We start from the raw sequence: 16,125 nt of genomic DNA on the forward strand, positions 1-16,125 counted from the left end.
AACTGAATTTTATTCAGGCTATTGAAGATAATTTAATGAAAAGAGAAATCACTTTTCAGATGTTTGGAAATATTAGATTTTTTGAGGAATGTTTGATACACTGTACATCCTATGAAAATTTCCAGCATGTTTGAAAATCTCCTGGATATTTGTTCCTTGATCTTTATCTAAAGGAAATTAAGGAGAAGAGTTGCAGTTCTCAAATGTCTCCCATAATAAGTGGAATTAAAACAAACAGTTCATGTTGGGATGCGTGAGTTTTCAAATGACAGACAGCGAGCACCAGGCGGTTTGGAATACTGCTGATGAGCAATCGTATCATACACCAAATCCTGAATTTCTTTCAAAATGTGGGGCCTTTTGTTGCGGCAGTAGTACTGCTCCTGCTAAGTATCCACTTTGGGGCTTTGTGCCTGCTAGGCAAATGTTCTGACACTAAGCTACATTCCCAGCCCTTTTCATTTTTTAATTTAAAAACTGAATCCCTCTAAGTTGCCCAGGCTGGCCTCAAACTCGTGATTCTCCTGCCTCAGTTTGCCACGTGGCGTGCACCACCACACCCACCACTTCCGGACTCACTGCTGCTACTGACACAGAGCGTTGCGGTGCTTTTAGAATCATGGTACCAATATGCGTACCCAAGTATGAAGTGGGGCTGGAGAGGCAGAAAGCTGTGTGTCGCCCTTAGAACCTTTTGTAAGAATTTTTTAAAAACCTCAAAAGATAGATCTGTCCAACTACTGGAATGTATGTACCTGGTGATTTTACTTAAAGAAAAAAAAAGGAAATGGACTATAAAATTGAACCAGGTCCAGAGACAAGAACTTCTCCTGGAGCCATTCGGTCTCTCCCTCACCTACCATTTAAAAAAACATGCAACTATGCAACCTAGGCATTCTGTGGAATGTATTTATTGTCACAGGATCACAAGAACTCATAGGCTATTATGAAGTTGATAACAAAAAGAGCATCTTCAATTTAGCTGCCACTTGTACAGGGCTTCTTGGAATCAAAGCATAAAGTGTCAGTAGTGCTACCAGACTGTACTAAAAGACTTAAAGAAACAAGTGCCAAGATACAATTTTTTAGCTCTTATATTTTACAAAAAAAAAAATTGCTTATCTAAACCACCAAGTAGGGCATGTGAAAGTCAACGACACTTGGAATGATAATTTATCTTCCTTTTTGGTAAAAAATAAATGAATTTTATGATAAAAGATATCAGAACAACACAAAGATTTCTGCAAGAAAAGTGTTACTCAATAACTGTAATGAATACCAAGTGCCCGTAAGAGTTTTATGGGCACTAGATGATATAGACACAGATGAAGGGATTTCACTCTTTAAAACTTAAAAGATCATTTTAGAGGAAAGGACTATCACGAGCAACTTGTCCCACATCTTCCTGGGGTTGAGATGGTTCTTATTGATTCTAACTTCTAAGAGTGTGTAACTTATAATTGTAACACATGGCACAGAAGAGAACCACTCTGGCATTTCAGAGTTTAAGGTCCTTTGCAAACAGTATGTTCAACACAGAGCCAAGAATGCGTAGCAATAAGTGTTATTGTACACAGCTGGTGGTCGCATGAAAGGACCATATGCCTCCAAGACAGGTTAGAAAACGAGGAAACTAGTTTTGCCCTTGCCAAAAAATTTCCCGCAAGGAATTGATATAAGCATGTTAAATACAATTTTAAAAAATATTTCCACCGATTTTAAACAATAGTCTTACCTTTCTGTTAGATAAGTATTTCTATAAAGGTTTTATATTCAATCAAAAGTGGTACAAATGCATCTTTTTATCTTCATCTGCAGGTACCAAGGGCACAGTCTGATGGTACTAGAGCAATCAGGAAATGTTGCCTACCCTTAAACTAGGACGACGCGAAGCTGACCTCAGTTTTCATTCCAGTACTGTGTCCTTCAACAAGATCACAGAATGTTAGTGTCTCCTTAGCAAGAATCCCAACACCCAGTGAAACAACTGCACTGGTTCCGCGTTGCACTCGGCACAAAGCCGAACCTGGGCCTTTCTGCACCTCCCTGTGGAGGCTCTCTAGTGATGCCGCCCTTAACTTCATGTCTGTCATCCTCGCTAGGCATACCAGGAACTTCCAAGTCCCTTGTGGAGCTCTTGGAAGCATCTGCTAGAACATCTGAGCCCAGTCACCCCGCCTTGGTCAAAAGCTCAGTTCCACTGACGGGAGTGCGCATTCTAAACAGCCCATCTATCTATCCCATAGTTCTTGGCACTTCATTTCCAGATAGAACCAACAGAAAATGAAAGTAAAGCGTTATCTTTGGGGATTTTTCAGCCCCTGGCCTGTTCTTTCCTGCGGTAGGAGTGTCACTACCTGGTTTCAGGACCGAGCCTGCCAGTGGTCATTACCAGCCCACAGTGTGCTTTATCTGAATAGATCCTGAAGAGTTAAAGAGGTTTAGGTTGCAGTTTTTTTCCCCATGGCAAAGATCGTCCCATCACTTCAACCTTGGAATAACAGATGTCTCCATTTTTATGTAAGATAAAAATGACTAGGAATAATTAGTTCTAAATAAAAAGCATTTAGTTTTGAATTACTTATTTCCAACTAAACACCAGGCATATAAAATAATGTGTAATACGAGGATGGATCTGAACATGGCCTTCCATCGGGAAGCTGGAAAACAGATATTCCACATCGGGTCAGTTTAAACAATATCCCTTTGAAAAGTGTCATACGAGAAAGACTGAGAGCTACCGGAAGGTTCTGCCTTGCTTTCTGGCTCCTCTGCTTTCCTTCAAAGGGACACCAGGAAGAACCCTCCAGGCTCTGAGGCTTTGATCATTGTGCTCTTGTGCGTGATGCAGCAGGAACTATGTGCTCTCCTTGGGTGGCTGGGTGGCCGGAGGCAGCTGCAGTGGCTGGGTGCCCGTGGCCGTTTTGATAGAGTTCAGGGTTTTGCTAAACCAAGAGTTTTTTGCAGCTTGGATTTCATTCATAAGGGCTCCTCTCTGGTGTTCAAGTTCCTAATTAAAGAAAGAAAAGAGTGATTTAATCAGTTTTGGGTTTTTTTTGTTTTGTTTTGTTTTGTTTTTTTGGTGGTACTGGGGTTCCTGGAAGCCCTTCTACCTTCCGGCTACACTCTCAGACCTATTTTATATATTTTTTAAAATTTGGAAACAGGGTCTCTTAAGCCAGCGCGGCTGACTTCGAACCTGCGCGATCCTCCTGTCTCTGCCTCCCAAGCGCGGGGATTACAAGCGTGCGCCACCGTGCCCGGCTAATCAGCTCCTAATGGAAGAAAAAAGTTTAGAGCTCAAAGGATTACCACTGAAAACCAGAATCTCTGCTTTCTCTGAACAGCAAAATGAAACCCATTTCATCCCACCCCAACCCAACTACCATTTAGGTTCAAATTTAGTTTCACTTGCTACCTGAGATAACTTGTTTAAAACCACAAGTAAAGACAAATCTATAGATGGAATGAGTTTTTGCTGTTAGCGTAAGCATGAACAAGTTCCAGCTCCAAAGAGTTGGCCTTTGCCCCCAGGACAGACAGGGCCCAGGGAACAGAGCTAAACATCCCTTGTGACAGGCCATCCCAATGGGAGAACGTGGCAGAGGATATGCAATCCATTGGAGCCGGGCGCTTGTTCTAGTTATGTTATTTTTCTAATTTAGTTATGTAAAGGGCATTTGGCAAAATGAGATAAAGATAAAAAGAAACTCCAAAGAAAAGAGTAGGGGCCGGGCGTGGTGCGCACGCTTGTAAGCCCAGCATTTGGGAGGCAGAGACCAGAGGACCACTGTTCACGGACAGCCTCAGATACTGAGCCAGGCCCTTCACAACTCAATGAGACCCTGTCTCAAAAAACAAAAAGACTAAAAAATAGGGATGGGGGTGTATCATGGGGGTGCAATGCCCCTGGGTTCCATCCCTGGTACCGCGAACAAAACAAAACAAAGGAGTGGGTATCGGCCAGCGTTCAAGGAAAGGGTGGCAGAGGGGTTTCACCTTTTATTTTCAGGATCAGCTACTCAACTGACCAATCTGGAAGGAGTAAAAGATCTGAGGGTAAACTAAAAAGGCACGAGCCTGAGTTCTCACAGATACACCTGGTGGAGCATGTCTGTAATCCCAGTACTTAGGAGGCTGAGACCGGAGGATGGCTGATTTGAGGCTAGTCTTGGCAACTTAGTGAGACCCTGTTTTCAAATAAGAACTAAAACAGGGCTGGGGTCGAGTTCAGAGGTAGAACACCCCTGGGCTGAATCCCCTGTAGAAAAAAAAGTTCCTTTAAAATTATGTGTTAGTTTATGTCACTGTTTAAAAACATGATACAAAACGTGATTCCACAGGACGCGTTAATGGACAGAAGATGTCTACGACACACAGCAGTGTCTCGTGGCTCTGGCCTAGGTAGGGATATTTGTATCTTGCAACCCGACTTCCAACCTGGATTTTACACTTGGCCTCCACCAGCTGCAGCTTGGTCTGCGCCAGTTCCAGCTCCATCTCCCTCAGCTGCTTCTTGAGCGAGTCCTTCTCGTCATCCGCCTCGAGCCCCTGGTCCTCCGAGCTGCCCGGCGCTGGCTTCAAGGTGCCCTCCTTGCTGAAAATGTCACTGCAGTGTTTGCACGCCATCATTTTACCCTGAAATAGCCCAAGCAGACAACCAACATCCAGCTGTATTTCCCAGGCCAACGCACGCCCTGAAACAATATATGCTTCTTTAAAAAACACTGGAGCACGCCTGTAATCCCAGTGCTTGGAGGTCGAGACAGGAGGAGTGTAGGTTCGAGGCCAGCCTCAGCAACTTAGACCTTGTTTCAAAATAAAAAGGTGGGCGTGTAGCTGAGAGGTAGAATGCCCCTGGGTTCAATCCCCAGTACTGAAAAAGCAAAAAAGAAAAAAAAGCAAAGATGACCATTATTAAGGTAATAAAAGTGATTCTGCCACATGCCCAGATCATCAGTGAAGCACAGAGCATGAAGCAAGAGTCACCTTTTCAATGGTGGTGGTGTTGCTTTCCTAAACTAGCCCCCAAATAAATGAGAAATAAAAGATACTACAGACGACTTCCTCCCTCCCTTCCTTCCTTCCTTCTTTTTCTCCCTTGTAGTACTGTAGATTGAACCCAGAGGCATTTTACCTCTGAGCCCTATTTTATTCTTTCTTTTCTTTTATTTATTTATTTATTTATTTATTTTTGGTGGTACTGGGGGTGGAAGCCAGAGGCTTTCTACCTCCGGGCTATACTCCCAGCCCTATTTTATATTTTATTTGGAAACAAAACAGGGTCTCACTAAGTTGCTGAGAGCCTCACTAAGTAGCTGAGGCTGGCTTCGAACCTGCGCGATCCTCCTGTCTCAGCCTCCCAAGCGTGGGGATTACGAGCGTGCGCCACCACGCCCGGCTTATTCTTTATTTTGAAACAGGGCCTCACTAAGTTACTGAGAGTCTTGCTAAGTTGCTGAGGCCGGCTTTGAACCTGCGATCCTTCTGTCTCAGCCTCCCAAGTATTGGGATTATAGGTGTGCAATACCATGCCCAGCTATACAATTTCTATTTTGATGTCCTGCTCTTACAACAAGCTCATTGTGCCCATAACCACAACTAGACCCCTCTCCCCACACATGCATTAAAAAAAAGTCCCCGCCGTGTGGGCCTGGGGACAGGTGTCGTCTCTTCATGAGCTACTCTGCAGCCCGGGTCCAGCTCAGCATTCGGTTCTCTGACAGGTCCGCGCTCCCCTATTCCAGGCCTGTGTCCCTACGAGTCAGCTGAGCTCCCACGGGTTTTTTCCTCTCCTGTCCACACTCTGCTCTTCATATTCCTGCCTGATTAATATTCACTAGACATCAAAACATACACATACACATTTGTCACAAACTTGCTTAAGAACCTAGGAGAACAATTAGCCCAGTTCTGGTACAAAACAGCTACACCCTCAATGTCTGTTTATTTATTTAATTTATTCATTGTGGTACTGGGGATGGAACCCAGGGGGCATTCTACCTCTGAGCCACACCCCAGCCCTAATTTTTTTATTCTTTATTTCGAAACAGGATCACACTGAGTTGCAAAGGGCCTGTCTGCGAGCTGTGATCCTCCTGTCTCAGCCTCCCAAATGCTGGGATGACAAGCGTGCACCACCCCACCCAGCTGTGTTGTATATTTAATGTTGACTGGATATTTGATGAATCAGTCAGATGCATGTTGGTGTCTGCTCTAGGTCTTAAAAAATTAGAAGTTACTAGTGAGACCCTGTTGCAAAAAAGGGGGGAGGGCTGGAGGTTTAGCTCAGAGGTAGAATGCCCCTGGGTTCAGTCCACAGTACCAAATAAATAAATTAATGAATAAACAAAACTTAAATAATAAGAATAAATAAATAATCCGGCCAGACAGAAGAATGTGCACCTGTAATCCCAGCTCCCTGGCAGGCTGAGGCAAGAGAACCATAAGGTGGAGGCTAGACTGAGTATTTTGTGAGACCCTGACTCAAAATAAATAAAAAGGGCTGGAGATATAGCTCAGTGTAGCTTGAGTGAGGTCCTGGAGTTCAATTCCCAGTATTAAAGAAAAAGAAAAAGAATGCCAATCCATTCCATTACTGTTGTTTCTAAAGAATAGGTCATCACAGATGGGCGTGGTCATGTGTGCCTATAACCTCTGTAACTGGGAGGCTGAGACTCTATTTCAAAATACAAAATAAAAAGGGCTGGGAGCCAGACCCGGTGGAGCACACCTATAATAACAGTCCTTGAGAGTCTGAGACAAGAGGATCACAGGTTTGGGGCCAGCCTCAGCAATTTGGCAAGACCCTGTTTCAAAATAAAAGATAGAGAAGGGTTGAAAGTATAGCTGTTCTGGGTTCAACCCCTAGTACTAACAGCCGTAACTGAGGCCCTTCTGCCACCAGGGGGCTGCACAAAAGTAAATACTCTGGGCTTTCCTTTAATTTGGTTGAAGAACCAGCTGGTTACTTTGTTTTTCTGGCAAGTTCTCTAAGGCCCATAGGTTTGGTGTTGTCGAGAGTCACGGGCTGGCCCACAGGACGCCGCACCAACGGAGGCAATCACTGCGGGCTGCTGGGATGCCCAGAGGCACCTGGCCGGGCCTCTGCGGGGGCCAGCCCCCTCCCCCTGCGAAGGCCTGTGGGAGCAGAGAGGCAGCGAGACCCAGGGCACCTGCAAAGCGCGTGCTCCTTACCTTCACCACCTCCAGCTCCTCCTTGCTGGCCGCCTGCTGTTTCTCCAGCCTGGTACTTAACTGGGAACAGATCTAAGGCAAAGAAGAGAGTGTCTTCACTAGAAAACGACGAGATCCGCGCCGCGCGGCAGCAGCGGTAAAGCCGCCTTGAAAGCCCGTCCCGAGGCTTCGCAAACGGGCAGCGCTGCAGATGCTGGTGGTCTCTGAAACCCGCAGCGGAGAGCCAGAGGGTCCCAGGCGCGGAGCGCAGCTCCTATCCACAGACCTGCCACAGGGGGTTGGTTTCCAGCTGTCACTCGCTTTCTGTGACAAGTGCCAGTGGGTTCCTGGTCTTGCAAGCATCCACTCAGTGGGTGGTTTTATGCTGAGAATCAATGGACCAGAAACAGCTTCCACCCAGCCACGGAATATCTTTTCTTTTTCTTTTTGGCACTGGAGATTGAACTCGGGGGCCTTTTACCTCTAAGCTATACCCCCAGCCCTATTTTATATTTTATTTGGAAACAGGATCTCACAGGTTGTGGAGGGCCTCACTAAGTTGCTGAGACTGGCCTCAAATCTGAGATTCTCCTGAGTGCTAGAGTTGTAGGTCAGTGGCAGCGTGCGTGAGGCCCTGGGTTCAATCCCCAGTACCACCACAAATGGAGGAGGAAGGGAGGGAGGAAGAAGAAAAAGAAGAAGAGGAGGATGAGAAGGAGGAGGAAGGGAGGAGGAAGAAGAAGACAATGACGACTTCATCCTGGTAATTCAATGAAAACCTTTGACCCTTCTATATCAACCCAAGCATTCTGAAATGTGACCAATAACAGCCAATTCCTACTAGAGGATGTGTTTAGATTATATTTTAGATCCTGATTATCTTCAAAGAGATGAGACGCTATCACTTGCGTGCTGGTGGAGAATACTCAGGAGCAGCCCAAAGATTACTACTGAGGAGGGAGGCAACAGGGTGCAGCCCGATGTGGGGGTGAATTAGTGCTTTAGCGCTGCTGGGGCGCGGCACAGGGCTTTGACGTTTTGTATGGATTCAGCATGACCACCCTTCTCCTCCTCCTCGCCCACATTTAAAATATCACAGTCTCCGGGCGTGGTGGCGCACACTTGTAATCCCCGCGCATGGGAGGCTGAGACAGGAGGATCGCACAGGTTTGAAGCCAGCCTCAGCTACTTAGTGAGGCTCCCAGCAACTTAGTGAGACCCTGTTTCCAAATAAAGTATTAAATAGGTCTGGGAGTATAGCCCGGAGGTAGAAATACCCCTGGGTTCCACCCCTAGTACCATAAAAATAAATAAATAAAATAATAATAAAAATAAAATATCAGAGTCACCTTCCATGGTTTCCCTTATCAAGCAGAAAATGAAGAGAATGAAAGAAAGCAAGAAAGAAAGAAAGAAAGAGAGAGGGAGGGAGAGAGAAAAGTGACATTCTTTGGTGTCTCCGGCTTCTCTGTTTTCAGCCCCTTATTTGGGCGCAGTTCACTTCTCCCCAGTTCACTGGCGACATCAGCCTCGCCTCACGGTCTGTGTCCTTGTCTCCAGACCTCTCCTTTTGGGTCAGCCTCTGTGTTCCTCACTGGGTCAGAGTGAAGCCAACACAATGTCCCAGTGGCTTTTCTACTCAAAAATTCCTGCTACAGACAAAATCCAAACTCTCAGCCTAACCCTGAAGACCTCCCGGGATCCGGCCCCAAGTCACCCCTGAATCTCTTGCCAGATGAGATAAGTGGCGTTGCGCCGCCTGTCCACCTCTGTGCTGACCCTGCCTCCCACCACTTCTGTCCTGTCTTCCTGCGTCCGCACATCCCCGCTCCCCTGCTCCGGCACAGCTCCAACCGCACCATCCCCGCGAAGGGCGCCTTGCCTCGCCAGCCACCCGGTGCCTTCCCTGGCCTCTTCCTCATGCTTACGTGTGACTCCCCATTACAAGGTGAGCTTCCAGAGGAGAGAGACCAGATGAATGGATCAACTCATCTTTTGGGTCCCTGACGTATTAAGCCTCACACGTAGCGAGCATCAAATATGCATATTGTTGTCATAAAAGAGAGTAGGACAGCTCTGAAATGTGATTTCTAAGAAATCTTCCCAGACTATGGGGAATCCTTATGGAAAGATATTCATCATATAAGAAGTGGACTAGCCGGGCGTGGTGGCACACACCTGTAATCCCAGCATTCGGGAGGCTGAGACAGGAGGATCGCGGTTCGCGGACAGCCTCAGCTGCTTAGTGAGGCCCTCTGCAACTCAGTGAGACCCTGTTTCAAAATAAAGAATAAAAAATAGACCCGGGGTGTAGCTCGGAGGTTGAATGCCCCTGGGTTCCATCTTGAGACCTGCCCCTCCAAAAAAGAAAGAAAGAAAGAAAGAAAGAAAGAAAGAGGACTAAATCTACTTCTAAAAAATAAGCAATACAATTCATCCTGTTTATACATATTATATTATACATATTATAAATTTCTTAGCTGGGCATGGTGGCACACACCTGTAATCCCAGAGTGTGTGTGTGTGTGTGTGTGTGTGTGTGTGTGTGTGTGTGTGTGTGTGTGTGTATGTGTGTGTGTATAGTAGTGTAGCTCAGAGGTAGAATGTCCCTGAGCGCAAACCCCAGTTCTGCAAGAACAAAAATAAAAACAACTTCATGTGGCAATGATATGTCTAGCTGACAAGATTAAGAGAATTTCTTTGTGCTTTTCTGTATTTTCATAGCTTTCTACAAAATCACAAATGTTATTTATAAGCAGAAAAAGCATGTTAAAAACAAGACAGTATGCATCAGATGTCAGTGTCCCCTGGGAGGCAGATGACCTCAGGGAAACCCTTAGGTCAGAAGATTGCACATGGGCTGGGTGAGGCGGTGCACACCTGGAAGCCCAGCACTTGGGGAACTGAGTCAAGAGGATCGCAGGTTCGAGGCCAGCCTCAGCAAACAGTAAGACTCTCATCAACCTACTGAGACCATGTTTCAAAATAAAAATAAAATCAGGCTGGGGGTGTATCTCAGAGGTAGAATGGCCCTGAGTTCAATCCCTAGTACCACAAAAAGAAGAAAAAGAAGAGGAAGCAGAGGAGGAGGAGGAGATTTTCTGTAGTGCTTAATAAATTCTGGAAGCCGGGAGTGTGAGTAGCCCACCACTGGGTCTCTGAGCAATGAGGGGGTCCTTGCCACATCCAGCCAACAGGGCGGGGGCCAGGAAGACACAACAGGAACAGAGAGCGCTGCCTGGGACCACCCTGGTGATGGCTAGACACAGCTTCAAGGCGGGCAAGCTCTCTGTTAGAGGAGGAGTTTAGCTGGGCATGGTGGCACACACCTGCCATGCCAGTACTTGGGAGGCTGAGACAGGAGGATCATAGATTTGAGACCAGCCTCAGCAACATGGCCAGACTCACAGCAACCCAGCAAGACCCTGTTTCAAAAGAAAAACAAAATAAAGGGCTGCAGGTAGAGCCCAGAGGTAGAATGCTCCTGGGATCCCCAGTACCAGAAAGAAAGAAAAGAAAAGAAAAGAAAGGAGGGAGGGAGGGAGGGAGGAAAGAAAGAAAGAAAGAAAGAAAGAAAGAAAGAAAGAAAGAAAGATAGAGAGGTTTAAGGTTTACTGGAGAAAGTGCCCGCTAGCAGGGGAGCAGTGGTGGGAGGAGTCCTGCCGTGCCGTGACCGGTACAACACAGCGATCCCCTTGGCTGTGGCGTGGCTGTTTACCACATTTGCTAAACTTTGCAAAGAGGCAAATGTTACCAGTTTGAATCTACTACAAATTAGCTTCCGGGGAAGGCAGAAGGAGGGTCCCATGGTAATAACATTTCCCATCCTTCTAAACCCACCAGGCACTGTAAACAGCCACCAGATCATTCGGTCCTAACATCTCCCATGCGGTCAGCAAGCACGCCCAGCCACTGCCCGGTCAGGGCAGAGAGCGCACCACCGCAGGGAACAATCTGGAAAGCCTTTCCAGAAACGCTCAGAACAGACAGAAAACAAAAGCAAGAACTAGCCGCGTTTCCGGCAGCAGAACCCACGGTGGCGCGTTACCTGCTTATACTCGGCGATGATGGCAGTCGTCTTCTTTATTTCATATTCTGCCTTCTCCAGCTGTTTCCTGAAGACTTCCTTTAGCTAGACAGAGGAGAAAGCGTGGAATTCAGCCAAAATCTTAACACGCTTCCTCAAGCATCCAGGTGCAAGTCTTCCTGATTCGCAGTCACCACCATGAGAGTCGCAGCTTGGAAACTTTCCTTGGAAAGTTTCACCTTGGAAGCCTGGCGTGGTGGCGCACGCTTGTCATCCCAGTATTTGGGAGGCTAAGACAGGAGGATCGCAGGTTCACGGCCAGCCTCAGCTACTTAGCGAGGCCTTCTGCAATTTAGTAAGACCCTGTTTCAAAATAGTGAATAAAAAAAGTGCTGGGGTGTAGCTTAGAGGTATAATGCCCCTGTGTCAATCCCCAGGACCACAAAAGAAAAAAATAATAAATAAAAAGGGATATGGTATAGCTGGGAAGTAGAACACGCTTGGGTTCAATCTCTAGTACCGAGAAGAGAAAGATGTAAAGACAGGAAGAACAGAAAAAAGGAAGGAAGGAAGAGGAAGGAAGGACAAAAGAAAGGACCACAGGGACCAAAGAGGGCCAGAGGTAAAGCAACTGACCAACAAACAAAGACCATTAAGAGACCTTAGAAGCCAGGCACGGTGGCTTCTCCGCGCTTGGGAGGCGGAGACAGGAGGATCGCGCAGGTTCGAAGCCAGCCGCGCTGGCTTAAGAGACCCTATTTCCAAATAAAAAATATTTTTAAAAAATAGGTCTGGGAGTGTAGCCTGGAGGTAGAAGGGTTTCCAGGAACCCCAGTACCACCACCAAAAAAAAGGGGGGGGGCTTAGAGAATCCACAAATTAGATAATAAACCCCCAACATTTTTTAGTGAATTAAAAAAAAAACGAATGCCAAAGACGATTCGTTTTGACATATTCCAGTAGACTCTATCATCTTGAATCTGGCCTTGTATAATTACAGTGCATGAAAGTATTAAGTATTAATGTATTAATGAAAGTATTAAGACGTTAAGACTCAGCTGTTTACATCTATGGCTTCAACACCACCCTCAACTTAGGACAACGTTAATCTCACTTCTTTCCAGTATGAATCTCCCCCATCAATGTGCAGAGAAACCTGCCTCTTACCTGGGCGGCCTCCTCCTCCTGCTTCCTCTTCTCCTCCTCGGTCTCCACCAGCCTCTGCTTGGTCAAGAGGAGCTCCTTGTTCAACACATCGGCCTTGTCTTCTGCCTGCGAACCAGGGCACAGCACAACCAGAACGTAAACATGTGCATCACCAAACCCTGTCTCCTGTCATTCTCGGGACTGCAAGCCATTCTTTGTGTGTGGCGGGGGAGGGATGGAATCCACCAGGGGCATTCTACCTCTGAGCTACACCCCAGCCCTAATTTTATTTTTTATTTTGAAACAGGGTCTCACTAGGTTGCTGAGAGCCTCACTACTTGCCTGAGCGTGTCCTCGAACCTGTGATCTTCCTGTCTCAGCCTCCCAAGTACTGGGGTTGCAGGTGAGCCCACCATGCCGGCCTACTGCACGCCATTCTTTCCCTCCCTGCCCATTCGGGGCTGTGGGCTACTCTCTCTGACCGACTATGCACTGGGCGCTTTGGAACGCATTCTTCCCGACCCTCGCAGTGACCATAACTCGTCAGCGAGGGCTGTGAGGTATAGAGAGACTCACTCCTGCAGGTCACACATCCGACATCACGGGCACGCCCTGAATTCAGATCCGATCACAGGGGCGTCCCTGCTCTTTGTACACACTTCTTACACGTTTCCAGGTGTCACACAGCAGGCACTCTGTGTAGACGGGTCTACTAAAGGGGTGGGGCCTCATGTAAGGGCTTCTGATTGGCAGTGTATGGGTCGGATTCAGTGAGCCAAGTAGACTGCCTGATCTACAGATGACAGTTAGGTAAGAAAATTCAAAGACAAGGTTTGAAGCCAGGCATGGTGGCCCACACCTATAATCCCAGCACTTGGGAGGCTGAAACAGGAGGATTGCAGGCTTGAGGCCAGCTCAGCACCGTAGCAAGACCCTTAGCAACCGAGCAAGATCCTGTTTCAAAATAAAATCTAAGCCAGGCGTGGTGGCACAGGCTTGTAATCCTAGTACTTGCGGGGCTGAGACAAGAGGATCGCAGGTTCTAAGCCAACCTCAACAACTTGGCGAGGCCCTTTGTAACTTAGTGAGACTCTGTTTTCAAGTGAGAAATAAAATCGGGGTGAGGGTTTAGCTCAGAGGTAAGATGCCTCTGGGTTCAATCCCCAGTGTCACAAAAATAATAAATACATACATAATTAAAAGAGCTAGCGGCGCACCTTGGAGGTAGAATGCCCCTGGGTTCAATCCCGAGTAACAACAACACAGACTAGGCTTGCGGCACACTGGCCCACAAGCCATCCGCACGGGTCAACCGGTCGGAGAGCAGAGTCTTGAGAAAACCCAAACCGTGGTAGAGCGAGCCAGGCAGGAAGCGGCGTGGCCGTGACCCGAGGCAGGAAAGAGCACAGTCTAGGATGGCCAGGAGAGCTCGGAGAGCGTTCTGCCTTTCAGTGGGACACAGAGCCAGAATCGATGTGAAAGCCCGGGGTGTACGTTTCCGGTAGCTAACCCGTCTCCTGCGCCCCCCAGGCTCCCTCCCCGGCCTCCTCCTGGTACCAGCAGCCCTGTCCCAGCCAGCTGACCACTGAACACCTGCCTCCTCCCGATGGCCTCGCGGTGACAGATCAGGGGCGTCTCGCCCGCACTCTCGGCTCCAGGAAGAACCGCGTCTCCTTTGCTCCTCGCCTGCCCTGGGTTAGGTGAGGGCAGGTCCCCGTAATGCTTGAGAGTGAAGGGCTGCGTTCCCTAAGCACCCAGAGGCCGCCGTGGCAGAGGGCCCTGGCATCCGTGCAGCAGAGAGAACCCTGGGGCAGAGAGGCTGCCGTTTGAAGAAGCCAGCCCCAGAGCTGCCCGAGGACTCGGGCCAGCAGCCAGGGGCCGTGTGTGTGTGTGTGTGTGTGTGTGTGTGTGTGTGTGTGTGTGTGTGTGTGTGTTGCACGCCTCCACGTGCCCAGATGGCCAGGCTGCACGGTCTGCTGGAGGCTGGCACAGGACCGCAGCCGGCTCCTCGCTCCCGCTGCCTTCGAGCTCCAGATCCCACGCCCCAGGGCACAGAGAATTCAGAGCATGTGCAGCTCCTGCGTAGCCGGGGTGGAGAAGTCCCTAAGGACTCTTTAAGACTCTTAAGGTGTGTTCTGATGCATTGCGTTTTAGGGAGGGGGTCTCTCACTAGAACATGGATACGCTAAAGTTAGAGGCAGGCCTCAAAATTTCCAACTTGCAATTTTTTTTTTTTTGGTGGTACTGGGGATGGAACTCAAGGTCTTTCAACTCCAGGCTATACTCCCAGATATATTTTATATTTTATTTGGAAACAGGGTCTCACTAAGTTGCCGAGAGCTTCACTAAGTAGCCGAGGCTGGCCTCGAACCTGTGATCCTCCGGTCTCAGCCTCCCAAGCGATGGGATCAAATCAAGCATGCGCCACCGCGCCCGGCTCGACTTGCATATATTGCAAAGTAAGTTTCTATAAACTTCAGGATGTCTGATGCAGGTTATGGGCTCAAAACTTCCAGTGCTAGAGCTGCCAGACAGATGACTGGGGTCATCTGTTCATAGGGCGGGAGATGACACCCTCCCCAAAGCCCCCGATGGATGGGCAGGCAGCGGCGGGTCAGGAGCAGCCATGTTAATCAGGTCAGTGCTCTTAAGGATCTAGCTAAGTTCCTGTAATGGCAGCCCACTGGTCAAGTTCTACCCAGCATGCCAGAGACCTGCTATAACAAGACTGCACCCAAACCTCCTCGTATTGTACCCCACAAGTTTCTGCTGTGAAGAGAATAACGCTTTTATAAAGTGCATTATGCCGGGCGTGGTGGCGCACGCTTGTAATTCCTGCGCTTGGGAGGCAGAGGCAGGAGGATCGAGGCCAGCCGCGCTGGTTTAAGAGACCCTGTTTCAAAAATACAGAAAATAGGTCTGGGAGTGTAGCCCAGAGGTAGAAGGGCTTCCAGGAACCCCAGTACCACTAAAAATAAAAAAAAAAAAAAAAAATAAAGTGCATTATGCTGGCGTGGTGGCGCACACTTGTAATCCCAGCATTCGGGAGGCTGAGACCGGAGGATCGCGGTTCGCGGGCAGCCTCAGCTACTCAGTGAGGCCCTCTGCAACTCAGTGAGACCCTGTTTCAAAATAAAGAATACAAAATAGGGAAAGGGGTGTAACTCGAAGGTCGAATGTCCCTGGGCTCCATCTCCAACCCCGCAAAAAAAGGGGGGAAGCCTACCCTGAGGAAACTTTTGAAGGAACACCTAAGTATTAGTACTGAAGGCTGTGTGGTTTTATTTACACATTTTCTGCTGAACAGTGTTCGCTGGGTCAAGATAAGGCAGGCTCGCTCACTCTCCATGACCAACGCCGAGCCGCTGCCTGGGTTCTCCATGAGGGAGCCCACACACTTCCAGGAGTCGCAGCCAAGATTTCTCCTCTATGTTAAATAATGAAATAGGAGAAATTCTCCTGCTCATCAAAATAGGCACAGATCTGAAAATAACTTGGGTCTCATTCTAAAAAGAGGCTTCTAGATCTTTATATTACTATAATTGACATAAGTAAAAATCATCTTAAATGTTCAATGAACATAGTACTGAACATCTACTCAATGTCTAATTTTGAACCCCAAAATCTAAAATCCTCATCACAATTTGATAGTAACGCTGAATAATACATTGTCTTTTTCGGGGGTGTACTGGGACACTGGGGGTTGAACCCACGGGTATTTTACCTCTGAGCTACACCTCTAGCCTTTTTATACTTTTTTTTTTTTTAATTTAAAA

General features: G+C 47.6%; 1 protein-coding gene across 7 annotated transcripts in view; it reads right to left on the minus strand.

The window, feature by feature from the left end:
- Window positions 1-2,857: 2,857 nt before the first annotated feature.
- Window positions 2,858-16,125, minus strand: part of RABGAP1L (RAB GTPase activating protein 1 like) — a gene marked incomplete at both ends in the record, with an annotated part of 518,644 nt that continues 505,376 nt past the window's right edge. For 4 of the 7 annotated variants that reach the window (XM_080699625.1, XM_080699627.1, XM_080699628.1 and 1 more), the window contains 5 exons: window positions 2,858-3,010; window positions 4,441-4,638; window positions 7,198-7,269; window positions 11,225-11,308; window positions 12,371-12,475. In XM_080699625.1, the coding sequence (XP_080555751.1) occupies window positions 2,858-3,010; window positions 4,441-4,638; window positions 7,198-7,269; window positions 11,225-11,308; window positions 12,371-12,475 (612 nt within the window). The remainder of the gene's footprint in view (window positions 3,011-4,440; window positions 4,639-7,197; window positions 7,270-11,224; window positions 11,309-12,370; window positions 12,476-16,125) is intronic. The other 3 variants (XM_080699626.1, XM_080699629.1, XM_080699631.1) reach the window with 1 other exon arrangement.

This window comes from Muscardinus avellanarius (assembly GCF_963383645.1).
Source record: "Muscardinus avellanarius genome assembly, chromosome: 7".
Taxonomy (NCBI): Eukaryota; Metazoa; Chordata; class Mammalia; order Rodentia; family Gliridae; genus Muscardinus; species Muscardinus avellanarius.